Source organism: Biomphalaria glabrata, chromosome 3 (genome assembly GCF_947242115.1).
Source record: "Biomphalaria glabrata chromosome 3, xgBioGlab47.1, whole genome shotgun sequence".
NCBI lineage: Eukaryota > Metazoa > Mollusca > Gastropoda > Planorbidae > Biomphalaria > Biomphalaria glabrata.
In genome coordinates, this window is record NC_074713.1 from 32783958 (window position 1) to 32796934 (window position 12977).

The 12977-nt window shown below is 33.5% G+C and overlaps 1 protein-coding gene across 7 annotated transcripts in view; it reads right to left on the bottom strand.

Annotated features, from left to right (window-relative positions):
* LOC106057131 (uncharacterized) overlaps positions 1-12977 on the bottom strand; it is a 57676-nt gene that overhangs the window by 26293 nt on the left and 18406 nt on the right. For 6 of the 7 annotated variants that reach the window (XR_008777073.1, XR_008777072.1, XR_008777070.1 and 3 more), the window contains exons 1-4: positions 6457-6584; positions 3834-3973; positions 3542-3689; positions 2836-3050 (exon numbers count right to left, since the gene is read on the bottom strand). Coding sequence is in view for 1 of the 7 variants with exons in the window: in XM_056024587.1 (XP_055880562.1) it covers positions 2836-3050; positions 3542-3689; positions 3834-3899 (429 nt within the window). In the remaining 6 variants the exon portion in view is untranslated. Of the gene's footprint in view, positions 1-2835; positions 3051-3541; positions 3690-3833; positions 3974-6456; positions 6585-12977 lie in introns of those variants that run through there. The other variant, XR_008777071.1, reaches the window with a different exon arrangement.

Here is a 12977-nt window from a genome sequence, read left to right on the forward strand (position 1 = left end):
ATCTCACTGCTCTATTTTGTGTCTGTTTCAGTTTCTTAATGTTTTCTTGAGTTGAGGGGTCCCAAACGGAGGATGCATATTCTATTATTGGCCTAACCAATGTTAAATAACATTTTAGTTTTATTTTCTTATTTGATTTATAGAAATTTCTTTTAATAAATCCTAATGCTTTGTTTGATTTTTTTGTAGTTTCATCAATATGTGGATTCCATGATAGTTTTTCATTTATTATAACACCTAGGTATTTTGCGTTTTTAGTCTGTGTTACTGGTTTGCCATGAATAAGATAAGTGGAATTAATTTGTTTTAGTTTTTTTGTTACTCTTAACAACTGACATTTTTCTGGGTGGAAAGACATGCTCCAATTTGATTCCCATTTCTGTAATTCATCTAATTCTCTTTGTAAAATATCTGTGTCTTGTGTTGTTTTTATTGTTCTATATATTTTGCAATCGTCTGCAAATAATCTGACTTTTGTTCCTGAACTAATGCAATTTGGTAAATTTGGTAAATCATTTATGTAAATTAAAAATAGTAGTGGACACAAGACTGTTCCTTGAGGTACACCTGAGTTTACTGTTATCGGTATTGATTTAGAGCCATTTATTATTACAGTTTGTTCTCTCCCTATCAGAAAATCTTTAATGCAGTGGACCATTAATGCCGAAATATTTTAATTTTTTAAGCAAAATATGGTGGTAAAATTTGTCAAAAGCCTTAGAAAAATCTAGTAAGATAACATCTATTTGTTCACTATTATCTAAACCTTTTGAAAAATCATCAATTAGTCCTATTAGTTGTGTTTCACATGATCTATATTTCCTAAAGCCATGTTGGTATGGTGTGAGGACATTATGTTTGTCTAAGTGGTTTATGATGTTGCTACATATTATGTGTTCTAGGATATTACCAGACCTGCCTACCAAAAAAAGTCCAAATGCGTAACACTGATGGTCAAAATGCGTATTTTGGCACCAGAATGCGTAACACTTACGCGATCCACTATTTTGTCATATATATATATATATATATATAATATTAGATCTAGATGTCATGATTAGATCTACAATCTAAATCTAGATCAATACGACAATAGAGACGATATCTAGACTAGATCTGGACTGGATCTATGTCTATATAATAAATATAATCTACGCTAGTCGCTAGATCTGGGCTCAAGAGTGTTACCGATGCCGTGGATCCGCTACAAACGTAGGTCTACTCTCCAAACTTTCGTAGGCCTACCTTCATCCTTGATCTATTCTATACTAAGAATCTAGTCTAGATCGAGACTAGATGGTAGTAGATGTTATCGATCTAGATCTAGAATCTAGTCAATCTAAAATGATCTAAATCATACTAGATCTAGATCTACAACTAAATTGGATCTAGATTGTAGAGTAATTACTAATGTAGAGAATCATGACATAACGTAATGACTAGTCACTAGCTAGATCTATTTCTGTATAACAAGTTATCTAGATTCTAGATCTAGAATCCAGATCTAGACTAGATATCTACAATGTCACTCAATGTGTTTTGAATGGATAGCACTTCGATATTTTTTGCTATACAAATAAATACGGGAATCAGGGATTCAACATAATTAATTTCTACTAATGAACTTACAAAAAAAAAAAGTCACATTGGTGTATCAGCTAACTGACGGTACCAACCTGGTACCAACCCGCCACTCCCTCACTCTCGCGATCTTCATTTCTTGACTAAATCTAATTGCTATTAAGAACCAATCAACGTATAGATCTGGACACAATGTGTTCCCCCACCTTTTCTGTTTATCCCCCCCCCCCAACAGGACGGCTTAGCGTGACCTCCGTGACCGCTCGTAAGCTAGTCAAGAGAGGGGGGAAAGGATACGAAATGCGTAACGCGACGGGTTAAATGCGTATTTGCGTACTGACTGTCATTTTTGGGAGATTTTGCGTAACGAATACGCATTTTGCGTAACGGTAGGCAGGTCTGTATTACATGTGATGCTGGTAAGTGATACTGGTCTGTAGTTTCCTGGGTCAGATTTTTCTCCTTTTTTAAATAGGGGGGTGACATTAGCTTCTTTCCAGTCCTTTGGTACTCTGCCCTGGTTAAGTGAAGCCTGAAAGAGTATTTTGAACACTGGGGCTAGCTCATTGCTTAGTTCTTTGAGTAATCTAGCTGGAATACCATCAGGTCCAGAAGCTTTATTTGGTTTGGTGTTGGCTAATAGTTTTTGAATTCCATTTTCTTGTACTACTATATCTTCTATGTTGTTTACTTGGTTCAAATTCAGTAATATGTCTTTGTCTCCTGGGGCTGAGAATGCTGATGCAAAGTATTTGTTTAGGATGTTTTCACTTTCTCTTTGTGAGCCCCATATTCAGGGCAAAGGCTGCTGTAAGTTTTGTGCTGTCTCTATGTCAGGTTTAGATCTCAAAAAAGTAGAAAAGCTATTGAAATTCTTATTTCACCATATTTATTATGTGCTGAGTTTAGGGGCTAAAACTACTTTGAAACTGCTTTGAAATCTAATTTCACCCTGATATTGGTTTTGCTAAAACAACTGACACAAATAGGAGTTTGTGTCACAGAAATACACCTTCTTCTATTTCTTTTCATTCCCCTTCTTTTTCTAAGCAAACAATATAATCATTTTTATAGGCTCCTTGATTATTTTGATTTTACTCAAAGACTGATATTTTTAGATGGAATGTGATAATATAGCTCAGCATATAAGCAACTTAACAAATGAATCATATTGCAGCTCAACACAATAGAGGTATTAGACTTTATACTATTGATATTTATTTCAGTATTTTGAACTTAAAAGGAAAATGTTACCGGCTTGATATCTCGATGTAAGAATCCCACATCATGTATAGCTTCTATTGCATGGAGTATTTGAGAAGCAAGTCTTAAAGTAGTGCTCAGAGAAAAACAACCTCGGACTTGACTTCTTCGAAGTTCTGCCAAGTTTTTCCCTTGCAATGACATGACCACATAATTGTATCTCTCATTACGACCACAACCAATAAAACGACACACATGATCCCGCCCTAGAAAAAAAAAGAAACATTTTTTTTTTTGTATTTCTAAAGGTTTCACAAAACAGCTCACAGAATATTGTATGTTAACGATTTAAATTAAAATGAAAACAAAAGCCCAACACAAAAAAACAACAACAAAAAAACTTATGGTATATTTCATTAGGAAGGTTTAAGTTAAAATGCCAACAATAGCCTGATAAAAATAATTCTAATGGCCAATGCCTTTAAAAGGAAAAACAAAAATTATTGTGCTCCGTACCATAAAAAATTATAGTTACATTGTCAAAATAAATAAATAACAAATTTGTCTTAGGATGTATGCTCAATGCTTATAAAATGAATATAAGTCAACTTTCTTGAATGATCATTTTAAGCTATGTATTAGAAGCCCAGATAATAAAAAAAAAATTAGTTTGAAAAAGAAAGTTAATCCTTAAGAACAAAAATTCTTTAGAATATATTCTGATTTTTTTAAAATTATATTTAAATTAAATTTATACCTTGCAACTTTTTTAAAACTGCAACTTCCATTTTAAGTACTTGTTTGACTTGCTGAGCAGATTCAAGTTTCAAAGCCACACTCTCACGACTCACCAGATCCATGGCCTCATAAATTTCACCAAATCCACCGCCACCAATTTTTTTAATCTGTTATTATATGTACAGAAAAATATAATTTCTTTCAGGAAAACAGGAATTTTACAATCAGCAAGATAGACATTATCAAACTTAAGAAAAAAAATACTCAAGACTTTGAATCTGTTATCAAACTTAAGAAAAAAAAATTCTTACGACTTTGAATCTGTCTTTAACCACTTGATTGACCTGCAAGAGGTCCTCATTTACTGTTGTCGTCATGGTTATGGAAGTGGTGGATCTGTCTGTCTCTTTAGCAGAAAATCACATCAACCCATCCTGTGCCTAAATGCAACCTGTCAATTGAACAAATAAATGACTCCAGTGATTTAGATCTCGATTTACTTATTGACATTTATATGCTTGTGAAACAGAGCTCATAAGAATGATCGCAGCAATGGTCATCTGAGTCCTTAAGAAGGGAGGAGGTGGACAAGGAATAAATAACATTTCTCTAAGTATATTTCTGGAGTTCCTTTATTATTATGTTTCTTATTTCTTTAAAAGAAAGTAATGCAAAAGATGGGAAAAGTGTAGTTAAAAATCAACATTAACATAAACAAGTAGATTTGCACATGAGATGTTTTAAAGATCAATAATTATGATAAAAAAATTTAAATTTAGCAAGATGTAGTATCCTTATATGGAAACAGTTACACTTTTTTGCTAATTAATAACATTAAATATTTAAACTCAATTATTTTTGCTTTTTTTATATTAAAATTACTTAATTTTTAAAGGTTTTCTGTTAAAATTTCTTGTACTTTGTGTATAAACTTAAGTTCAATCTTTTATGTGAGCCACAGACATATATTGTAGTTAAAAAAAAAAAAAAAAAAAAAGAAAATTTCAGTAAAATCTATTTGAAAAAAAACTAAAATTTAACACTGATGAAGTTATGTCAATTGTTTATACACTTTTAAGAAGTATCAAAAGAAATGAAACAGAAGTTCAACAATGATGCAGTCCATCCACTTAGTCTAGAGGCTCTAGCCATTCAAAAATTCAAGTAAACTAAGGCAAGCAGTTTAGATATTTTAGATTATCTAATTGAAATGTGATATATGACAATGATGTGGTCAAGCTACTTAGCTTCCAGGCAATGCTTCTCAGCCTCAATGTGTTTCTCTGGTGGAAACTGTCATTAGAGGGGACGATTAGGTCAATAGGGAAGCAAAACACAACCCCTGTTGGGATAAGGACAGAGTCCTAGCACTGGCAGGGATAGAGGAAAGCAATAACAAACATGTCACTATCCACATTCTGTTCCTCAAGGGGCCATTTTTAAGACAGACACCTGCAGGACTGATATGGTACAAAGAAGGAATAGGGGGGGAGATTACCAAGTGTGCTCGGCCTTCAGCCTGGCTTCTAACCTGAGCATCTTGAAATACGAGCCATCGGTAATAGGGATGTAAGAATATACATTCCCTAGAGTGCCAAGAGTCTTAGACTCAACTCTTAGAACAATTAGGAAGAAGCTACTTAACCAAGCCATGAAATTCAAGATTTCTAGCAAGCAATTCTCAATTCTTGGTTAGATGTACATCATAAGTGGGATGTATGATATAATTATCAATCAGTTATGGTCTAGCCTTTCAAGTAATCATTCAGGAAAACAAAGTGGTAATGCAAGTACATTGTGAATATCAGGTGTTATCTGTAAAGTATTCCAGAACAAAATTTAGAAAATGTCATTGGTAATGGAGCCAATACCAAGGGCACTATAGATTTGGCTGGTAGCAAGTCTCGCTGGCACGTTGCCCTGCCTCATCGTGGCGCCCGCATGGAAACGGCCATTAGAGGAAGTGGCTAGGCTAAATGGGTAGCAACACAAGACTCCCGTGGGGATGCCCACGGGTAGACGAGAGTCCACCAATTGTACGGGCGGGGTTGTAAAAAAGTCCCCACGAACACGTCCCACATCCATGCGCTGTTCCTCAAAGGGACCGTTACATCAATGGCGGTTCCCGCACAGCTAGCTTGGTACAGCGAAGGAAAATGGCGGAGGCTCCCGGTGCCCTCGGCCTTGTGCAGCCAAGCATGCGTCGGGGCCAAAGGCATTGGAAACATCAATGTTTTACATAGGCATTGACTCGGGTCTCTCTCAAACAGAACTGTTCTCACAGGTTTTTTTTTTTACTGTTTGGCGTCCAAACAGGTTTTTTTTCAAACTTAGAGCTCGAAGAGCCTTCGGCTCAGCTCTTGGACATCAACAAGGTAGCAAGTCTAGGCAAAAGTCACTTCAATTTAACACCTACTGCTATCTGTAGTCTCCAATCTAGACCTGTATCTGCAACATCAATTAAAGGACCTAGCTCTACACTATTAAGTCATATATCTATATATCTAGTCATACTTAAACATATATTAATATAAATTAATAATAAAAATAGATCTAGATCTTGGTCTACTAGACTAGTTCTTGTAGACTTTACAATGTAACAAATATGATATAATGATATACTCTACATCTCCAGATGTCTTTATCTAGAGATCTACAAAAATTTTTTGCTCTAGATCTAGACCTTAAGACTAGATCTATATGATATGTCTAGATCTAAGTACAGCGAATGTGAATATTGATATTCTCATAATTCAGAACGGGGGCCGCCGACTTGACTGTTAGTTATGGCATGGATGGTTATCTTTTATTTTATATGGAAGAAGAGTTATTAGATTTTCTATAATTTACACTAAGCAACAAAAAAAAAAAAGTTTGACGAGATTGATCTTAAACAGAAAGCTATACTGAAATGTAGAATAAATATAGATCTACCATAGTTGTTAATTTCGGTGCGTTTTCGACACATTTTTTCTAATGTGTTGCCCTAACAACGTTCAGCAACAGGAGGTGGCCATTTTGAATTATGTAGGAGTATTTATTGTAAATATAGCATTAATATTGATGCTAGATCCAGTTCTAGTTATTGTTTTTTAATCTATTATATTTTCAAAAGGAGTATGTACATTAACACGATTTAGCAATCTATATATAAAGAAATGCATGCAGAACAATTAGATCTAGTTTAACTTTCATGAATGGTGATTTACAATATTTATAATAATAATAACTCCCATCTTCCTGTCACTAATAAAACTACGCACCGACACTCTAGCATAAATTTTACAAAATCTAATTCTAGACAGGTGCCGATTGGTCTATTAAAAAGATATTATACTTTTCTAATTATTTTTTTAAATAAGAAATGTCTGAGTACCGGTAATTGAAAATAATTAAATTAAATCTAAAAACTGCCTTCTGATAGTGATACGACTATGGGAAATCAGCTTTGAATGAACAAGCATGGTATATTACGGTACACTGGCTTAGATGCCACTCAGTATGAATATATTGTGTAATCTGACGACAGTCTACATGAGGTCATTTAACAAGTCTTAGGCAGAAACTTAATTGTATTTCTTCCTGATTTTGTTTTTAAATAGAATAGCTACGCCAGTCTCTGAAACACAGCAGTAATTTCAACATCACCCCATACTTCAAAACCTAAAAAAAAAAATCTTGGTAAACTGCCAATTATTTCAGATAGGAATTAGTGCAGCACTACACTGCAGAGCTAAAATTCCTCCATAGACAGGTTGAACTATATGTATAGTTTCATTTTGGTACATACGCGTACACATTTGCTTTAAAGTAGAGATTTAAAATACAGGGTACCCCAGTATGCTATGGAATCTGTTCTCTACTAACACAGAAGTAAAAAAAGAAAAAAAAAACAATATATGAAGGCACTTCATATTTCTAGAAAATTCATCCTTTTTATAAATCCAGCTATTCAAGCAAATAGAAGAGTTTCTGGACCATTGTGATTAAAAAGTGCATGCCACAGGACCAGGCAGCCATTCATACTCAAGATTCAGGGGAAAAAATTAGGTTGATAAAATGAAAGTAAATTAAGAATTGAAAATAAAAATTGAGAATCATACCTAGCTCTAGACCATCTGCTACACTTCTTAATGATACTTCTTGGGCATATTCAGAAGGATATATTAAAATAACCATCAAAGCAGGTTAGAAGGAACCACATTACAGCAAAAGCCTTTTAGAATGTCATCTATAAACATTTATTTAAATTACTAAATCTATCCAATAAATAGGTAGAATCAAACCGAATTAAATCTAACGACTATCTTTTTTTTTTTTTTATAGATTTTTACATTTAAAAAAAAATCTGCCCTATTTTCCACAACCCTAATACTCTAGCCCAGGGGTAGCCAACCTATGACACATGTGCCAAAAGTGGCACATTTCACACCCAAAAAAAAAGTCCTAGAAAGACAAAAATTCAATAGGAAATTATCAAGCCCAAATCGACCGACATAACTATTCAGACCGAAAAAGCCAAAATTCGGTTTTAAGTTACCTGTTAGTAATAGATTTTTGTGTGTAAATAATTGTAAAGCGCTTACCCCTTTGTTAATATTACAGATTGGGTAAAAGCTATTTTTTGACTGTATGGGAAATTGTTTTGATTTAAAACTGCTGAAAGTGTTCATAAATCATTATAATTTGATAGGCCATAAAGAAATAATGAATTTTAAGTGATTAAAATAATAAATGTAAACTAAAATGTTAACAAAAACTTAGTATCTTGTTTATTTGTTGGTAAATCACTTCCTATACTACACACTGATATGTACACATATGTACTAATTACCATACTTAATAGGACTGAAACTTGAAGTGGCGCATCTGAATTAAAAGTGAGAAAAAAAGGCACATGGAAGCAAAAGGTTGGCCACCCATGCTCTATCCTGTCACACAGAAAAACTGACTATCCGCAGAGCTTAATCATTTTGATTTATTTATTTAAAAAAACAAAAATAAATGGAAACATGAAATTAAACTTTTAGTTAAAATATTAGAGAAGCAATAATCTTTTTATTTCCTTCAACTTATGAAATTTACTTAATATTGTGATTTATTTTACTTCTAGAAATCTAGCTCAACACTGAATGGGGCTAGAATGTAAATTATCTTCTGAAGTCAACTCTAAAGGACCATCCAAGACATGTAAAACATTTTTACAAACATTCCTAGTAAACAAGAAAAATAAAAATAAAAAAATACTTTAAAAAAAGACAATAACTCCTTTATATAACAACTTATTTTTCTCTTAATAACTCAAGTTTTTATTTTTAAAAAAAAAAAGAACATTTTTCACCCTGCTCCATCCCCCCTACTCCCCAATAAGAAAAATCGTGGTTAAAAGAATGTATAAATCCACTAGAGTTTATTCTAAAAATAGGCCTTTAAATTTAAATGAAAATATGGTCAGATTTTAAATATTAGTTACAATGTGGGCTAATTTTAATTTGGGTAGGATAACAACCAGAATTTTATAGTTAGGGTACATGTATTTTTCTGTAATTATAAAGGTTCATAAAGTATGCCAATTGATTACAGACAGTATTCTACTTTGCTCAACACCTGTCAAGATTTAGGCCTAAAAGAATACTAGTCCTACAACCTATTTTACTAGAAACTATTAATATTTTTAGGGTTTCTGTCACAGTCTTAGTTGACATTGCATGATCCAAAGTTCACGTCATGTTAATAGTTTAAAAGACACATGGAATTCCTGATGTAGAAAACAGGAAGTAGAATGAATAAAGTTAGACTTAGAGGTCAGTCAGTCAAGTCAAGAGACAAGTGAAGTCAAGTTAGAAGTCAAGTGTTATTCTTTGGACCGTGTGGTCAAGTAATATTTTAGTCCGCAACGGACAGTAGCGACTTAGAAAAGTCTGTAGTAATTTTCAGTTAGAAAGTAACTTGTGGGCAGTTGTTGCCAGTGGTCTTTTGAGACATGTATAATAGTTAATCTATATTTCTACACAATGTTACCCGCTGAGATGCGGACGTGATTTGTAACTAACATATATTGGATACTTTTGATACCGCTGTTATGCGGATAGGATTGTTTATTATTTCTTGACTTGTAGCACTAACAAGGAGTGCAGTGTATTATTATTGTAGTAAAATAAACTTCATGTTTGTCTGCTGAAACGGACTTAGGTCAATTTATACTATTTGTCTTGTCACGTGTCAAGAGCACCTCAGGAAGCAAGAACTCAGTATTACACCATTTAACGTTCATTGACAGTTTCACATCCCCCCTACCCCCAAAAGGGGAGTGGAATTTTTTTGTGTGACTGTAGGGTAAAAAAAAGTCCAGGAAAAAAATGAAGAATGCCAAACAAAATAATAAATTACCAAAAATTTATTAACTAATTGGTTACTTTTTTAAATTGATTTATTGATTCTTGTATTGTCAGGTAAAAGAAATAATTATGCAAAACTTGATCCGAGATTGGGTGTGGAAATAATGTGTTCAAACTTTTGACCAGACAGACAGAGTGAGTTGACATAAGCTTAGTAAAAATTCAAAAAGAAGACTTCCTATATTTTCAAAGCATATTTTTATTTCTTTTTCATAAAGTTGACTTATTTTTAATTTGCTGCATGTCCTTTCTGATTCATTGAAGACACAGGTCTAAACAAAAATCAAAACTAAAAGCATAAAAAAATAGATCTAGGTCAATTTCTTTGTTGTTGTTGTTCCAGAAAGATTAGTAGCACTGTCTTTTCTCTACATTCAAATAAATTATTACAACTTAAGTAAAGCCCCACAATGCATTATCAGAGCATCCACACAATCCTGATGCAGTTGGTTGTGAAGTATCTGTGCTGGACTGTTGTTCCGACTTCTTGATGATCCCGGGTTCATACACTGCCCGCATAACATCCCCCATCGTCCTGTGGGAGGTTTGGATTAGGAAGTAAATTATCTCCAACTTTGAAGGAGCATTCGAAACATGTAAAACATTTACATTTATATTATGGTTCCAAGTAGAGGTCTGACCTATCATGCTTTCTATATTTCACATGTTTTGAATGTTCCCTCAGAATTAAGGATTATAACATTCTAATACAAACCTGCCACAGGATGGTTGAGGATTGCGGCTGTAAGGGTTTGAACCCAGGACTTTCAAGACCACTTATCAAGGGACAATACCACACAAACAGGCAGCCATCCATAGTTCACACTATGTCCATTAATCAATGTAACTTATCATTTAATGGATGTATATGCGTGCTTGTGTTTCACATCATTTTCTTAAACATTTTGATTTATGCATGTTTGTTAATTAAGAGGCCCGTTTTTATTTTTAAAAAAACAAACAAACATACAAAATACTTTATATCACAAAAAAAAAAAAAAAAAAAAAAAAAAAAAAAAAAAAAAAAAAAAAAGCTTACCATAATTGTATCAATTAGTTTGTTAGTTACAAGCTTAGAAAACAGAGGGGCGGATGGAATGGAAAAAAAGGGATATCTGAGTGAATTTTACTGTAAATGGATTTTAATTACAAGCATTTACAAACATAAACAAAGTGAACCTATGATTTAAAAAAATCAATGCAATTTTTCATTTATTTATTTATGGTATCTCCAGCTATGTATTTAAAATATGCTCGGTGTAGGTCTTATCTTCAATTGTTCGTTTTTATCTGCGTTAAGAGAAGACGTTTCATCCAAAGCAACCTTATGCAAAATATTTTTTCAAATAAAGTTATCACTTTAAAAGTTTCTTAGCTTGAGGAACTTTAAACTAATGGCATACTTTTTAAAAATGTCTTTTGAAATTACAAATCAATGGATTTAATCCAATGCGCTTGGCAGAACTCACATTTATATTGGGGGAGGGGGGAAGGAGGGAAGCATGTCATTACCAGGTAGGACTTATTATATACTCATAATAATCAAAACCTTTGTCAAAATACAATTCGGTGGATGGGGATAGAACTCGTACTACACATACAATATTATTATTATTATTTATCATTTAATTATTTCAGTACAACATAAATAAAAACATAATTAAAGTTATCCAGAACCTCTACAAGGAAGCCACTAGTGCGGTGTATTTCAACAATAATATTGGGGACTAGTTTAAAACCACAGTTGGAGTAAGACAAGGCTGCCTACTCTCACCAACACTTTTCAAAATTTTCCTTGAAAGGATAATGGAAGATGCTCTCGGGGGCTATGAAGGAACAAAAGCTACTAACTTGCGCTTTGTGGATGTCATATATGGCCTAATTGGACAGAAAAAGAACTAGCTGAATTGGTGATGTGCATAGACAAGATTTTTGCAGCATATGGTAAGCAAATAATTGCCAATAAAACAACAAATTATGACCAAAGGCCAACAGGGCTTTAAAAGGGGCATCAGCATTGGAGGTGAAAAGCTTACTAGTGTCAGTAGTTTCAAATACCAAGTGACAAAACCTGAACTAGCCTGAATTGCACAGTCCACAGCAGCCCTCTCAAAACTTAAATAATATAGAAAGACAGAGGCATAGCCCTCTGCACCAAAATCAGACTGATGCGCTCCCTGGTCATGGCCACATTCTTGGGATGTTGACTGCAGAGCTAGAGAGGAGGATCCGAGCAATGGAATTGAGATGCTACTGAGGGATACTAGGTATCACATTTAAAGACCGCATCACAAACCAAGAGATTAGAGAGAAAGAGTTATTACATTGATTGGACCACATGATGACCTGCTAACTATCGTAAAAAAATGCAAGCTAAAAATCTATGGAAATATTACAAGGTCTTCAAGGCTCACAAAGACCTTCCTTCAGGAAACAGTACCAGGAAAAAAAGAAGAGGAAGACAGAGACAACGATGGGAAGACAACATAAAAGAATGGACGGCCTGCCATTGAAAGAAGTTCTATTTTAAGGCAAAAGACAAAGAAGAATGGAGAAAGACGATCAACAAATCTTGCATGGTGCCCCAACAGTCCAACAGACTAAGGGGTAGGTAAAAGTAACAACAAGCAAAATACAAAAAGAATACTTTAAAAAAACAAAACAAAGCTTATATAAAGTGTATAAATTAGGTTGGATTAGCCATGTAATTAAATTACCAGACAAACAGAAAGAGTGAGCTGATATAAGCTTTGTAAAAATAAACTTAATCTGTAAAATCTTAGTAGCTAAAAGACAAAAAAAAAACACACTAAATTTATATTATACACGTTTATTAAACATTATTTGTCAAAATAAGCAGTTGTAACAATCGCCATCTTCTTCCATGCCTACTCAACAATTTCAACACAGTTCTTCATAGCATTGAAAAATACTGGCCTGAGTTTGCGTTTTTGAATGTTTTGACATATTGCCAATTAGAATAATCTTCATTTACTAAACTTTATTTAAACATGTTTCTTTATCCTCTTCATCATAAGAATCAGAAGTTGCAACAAT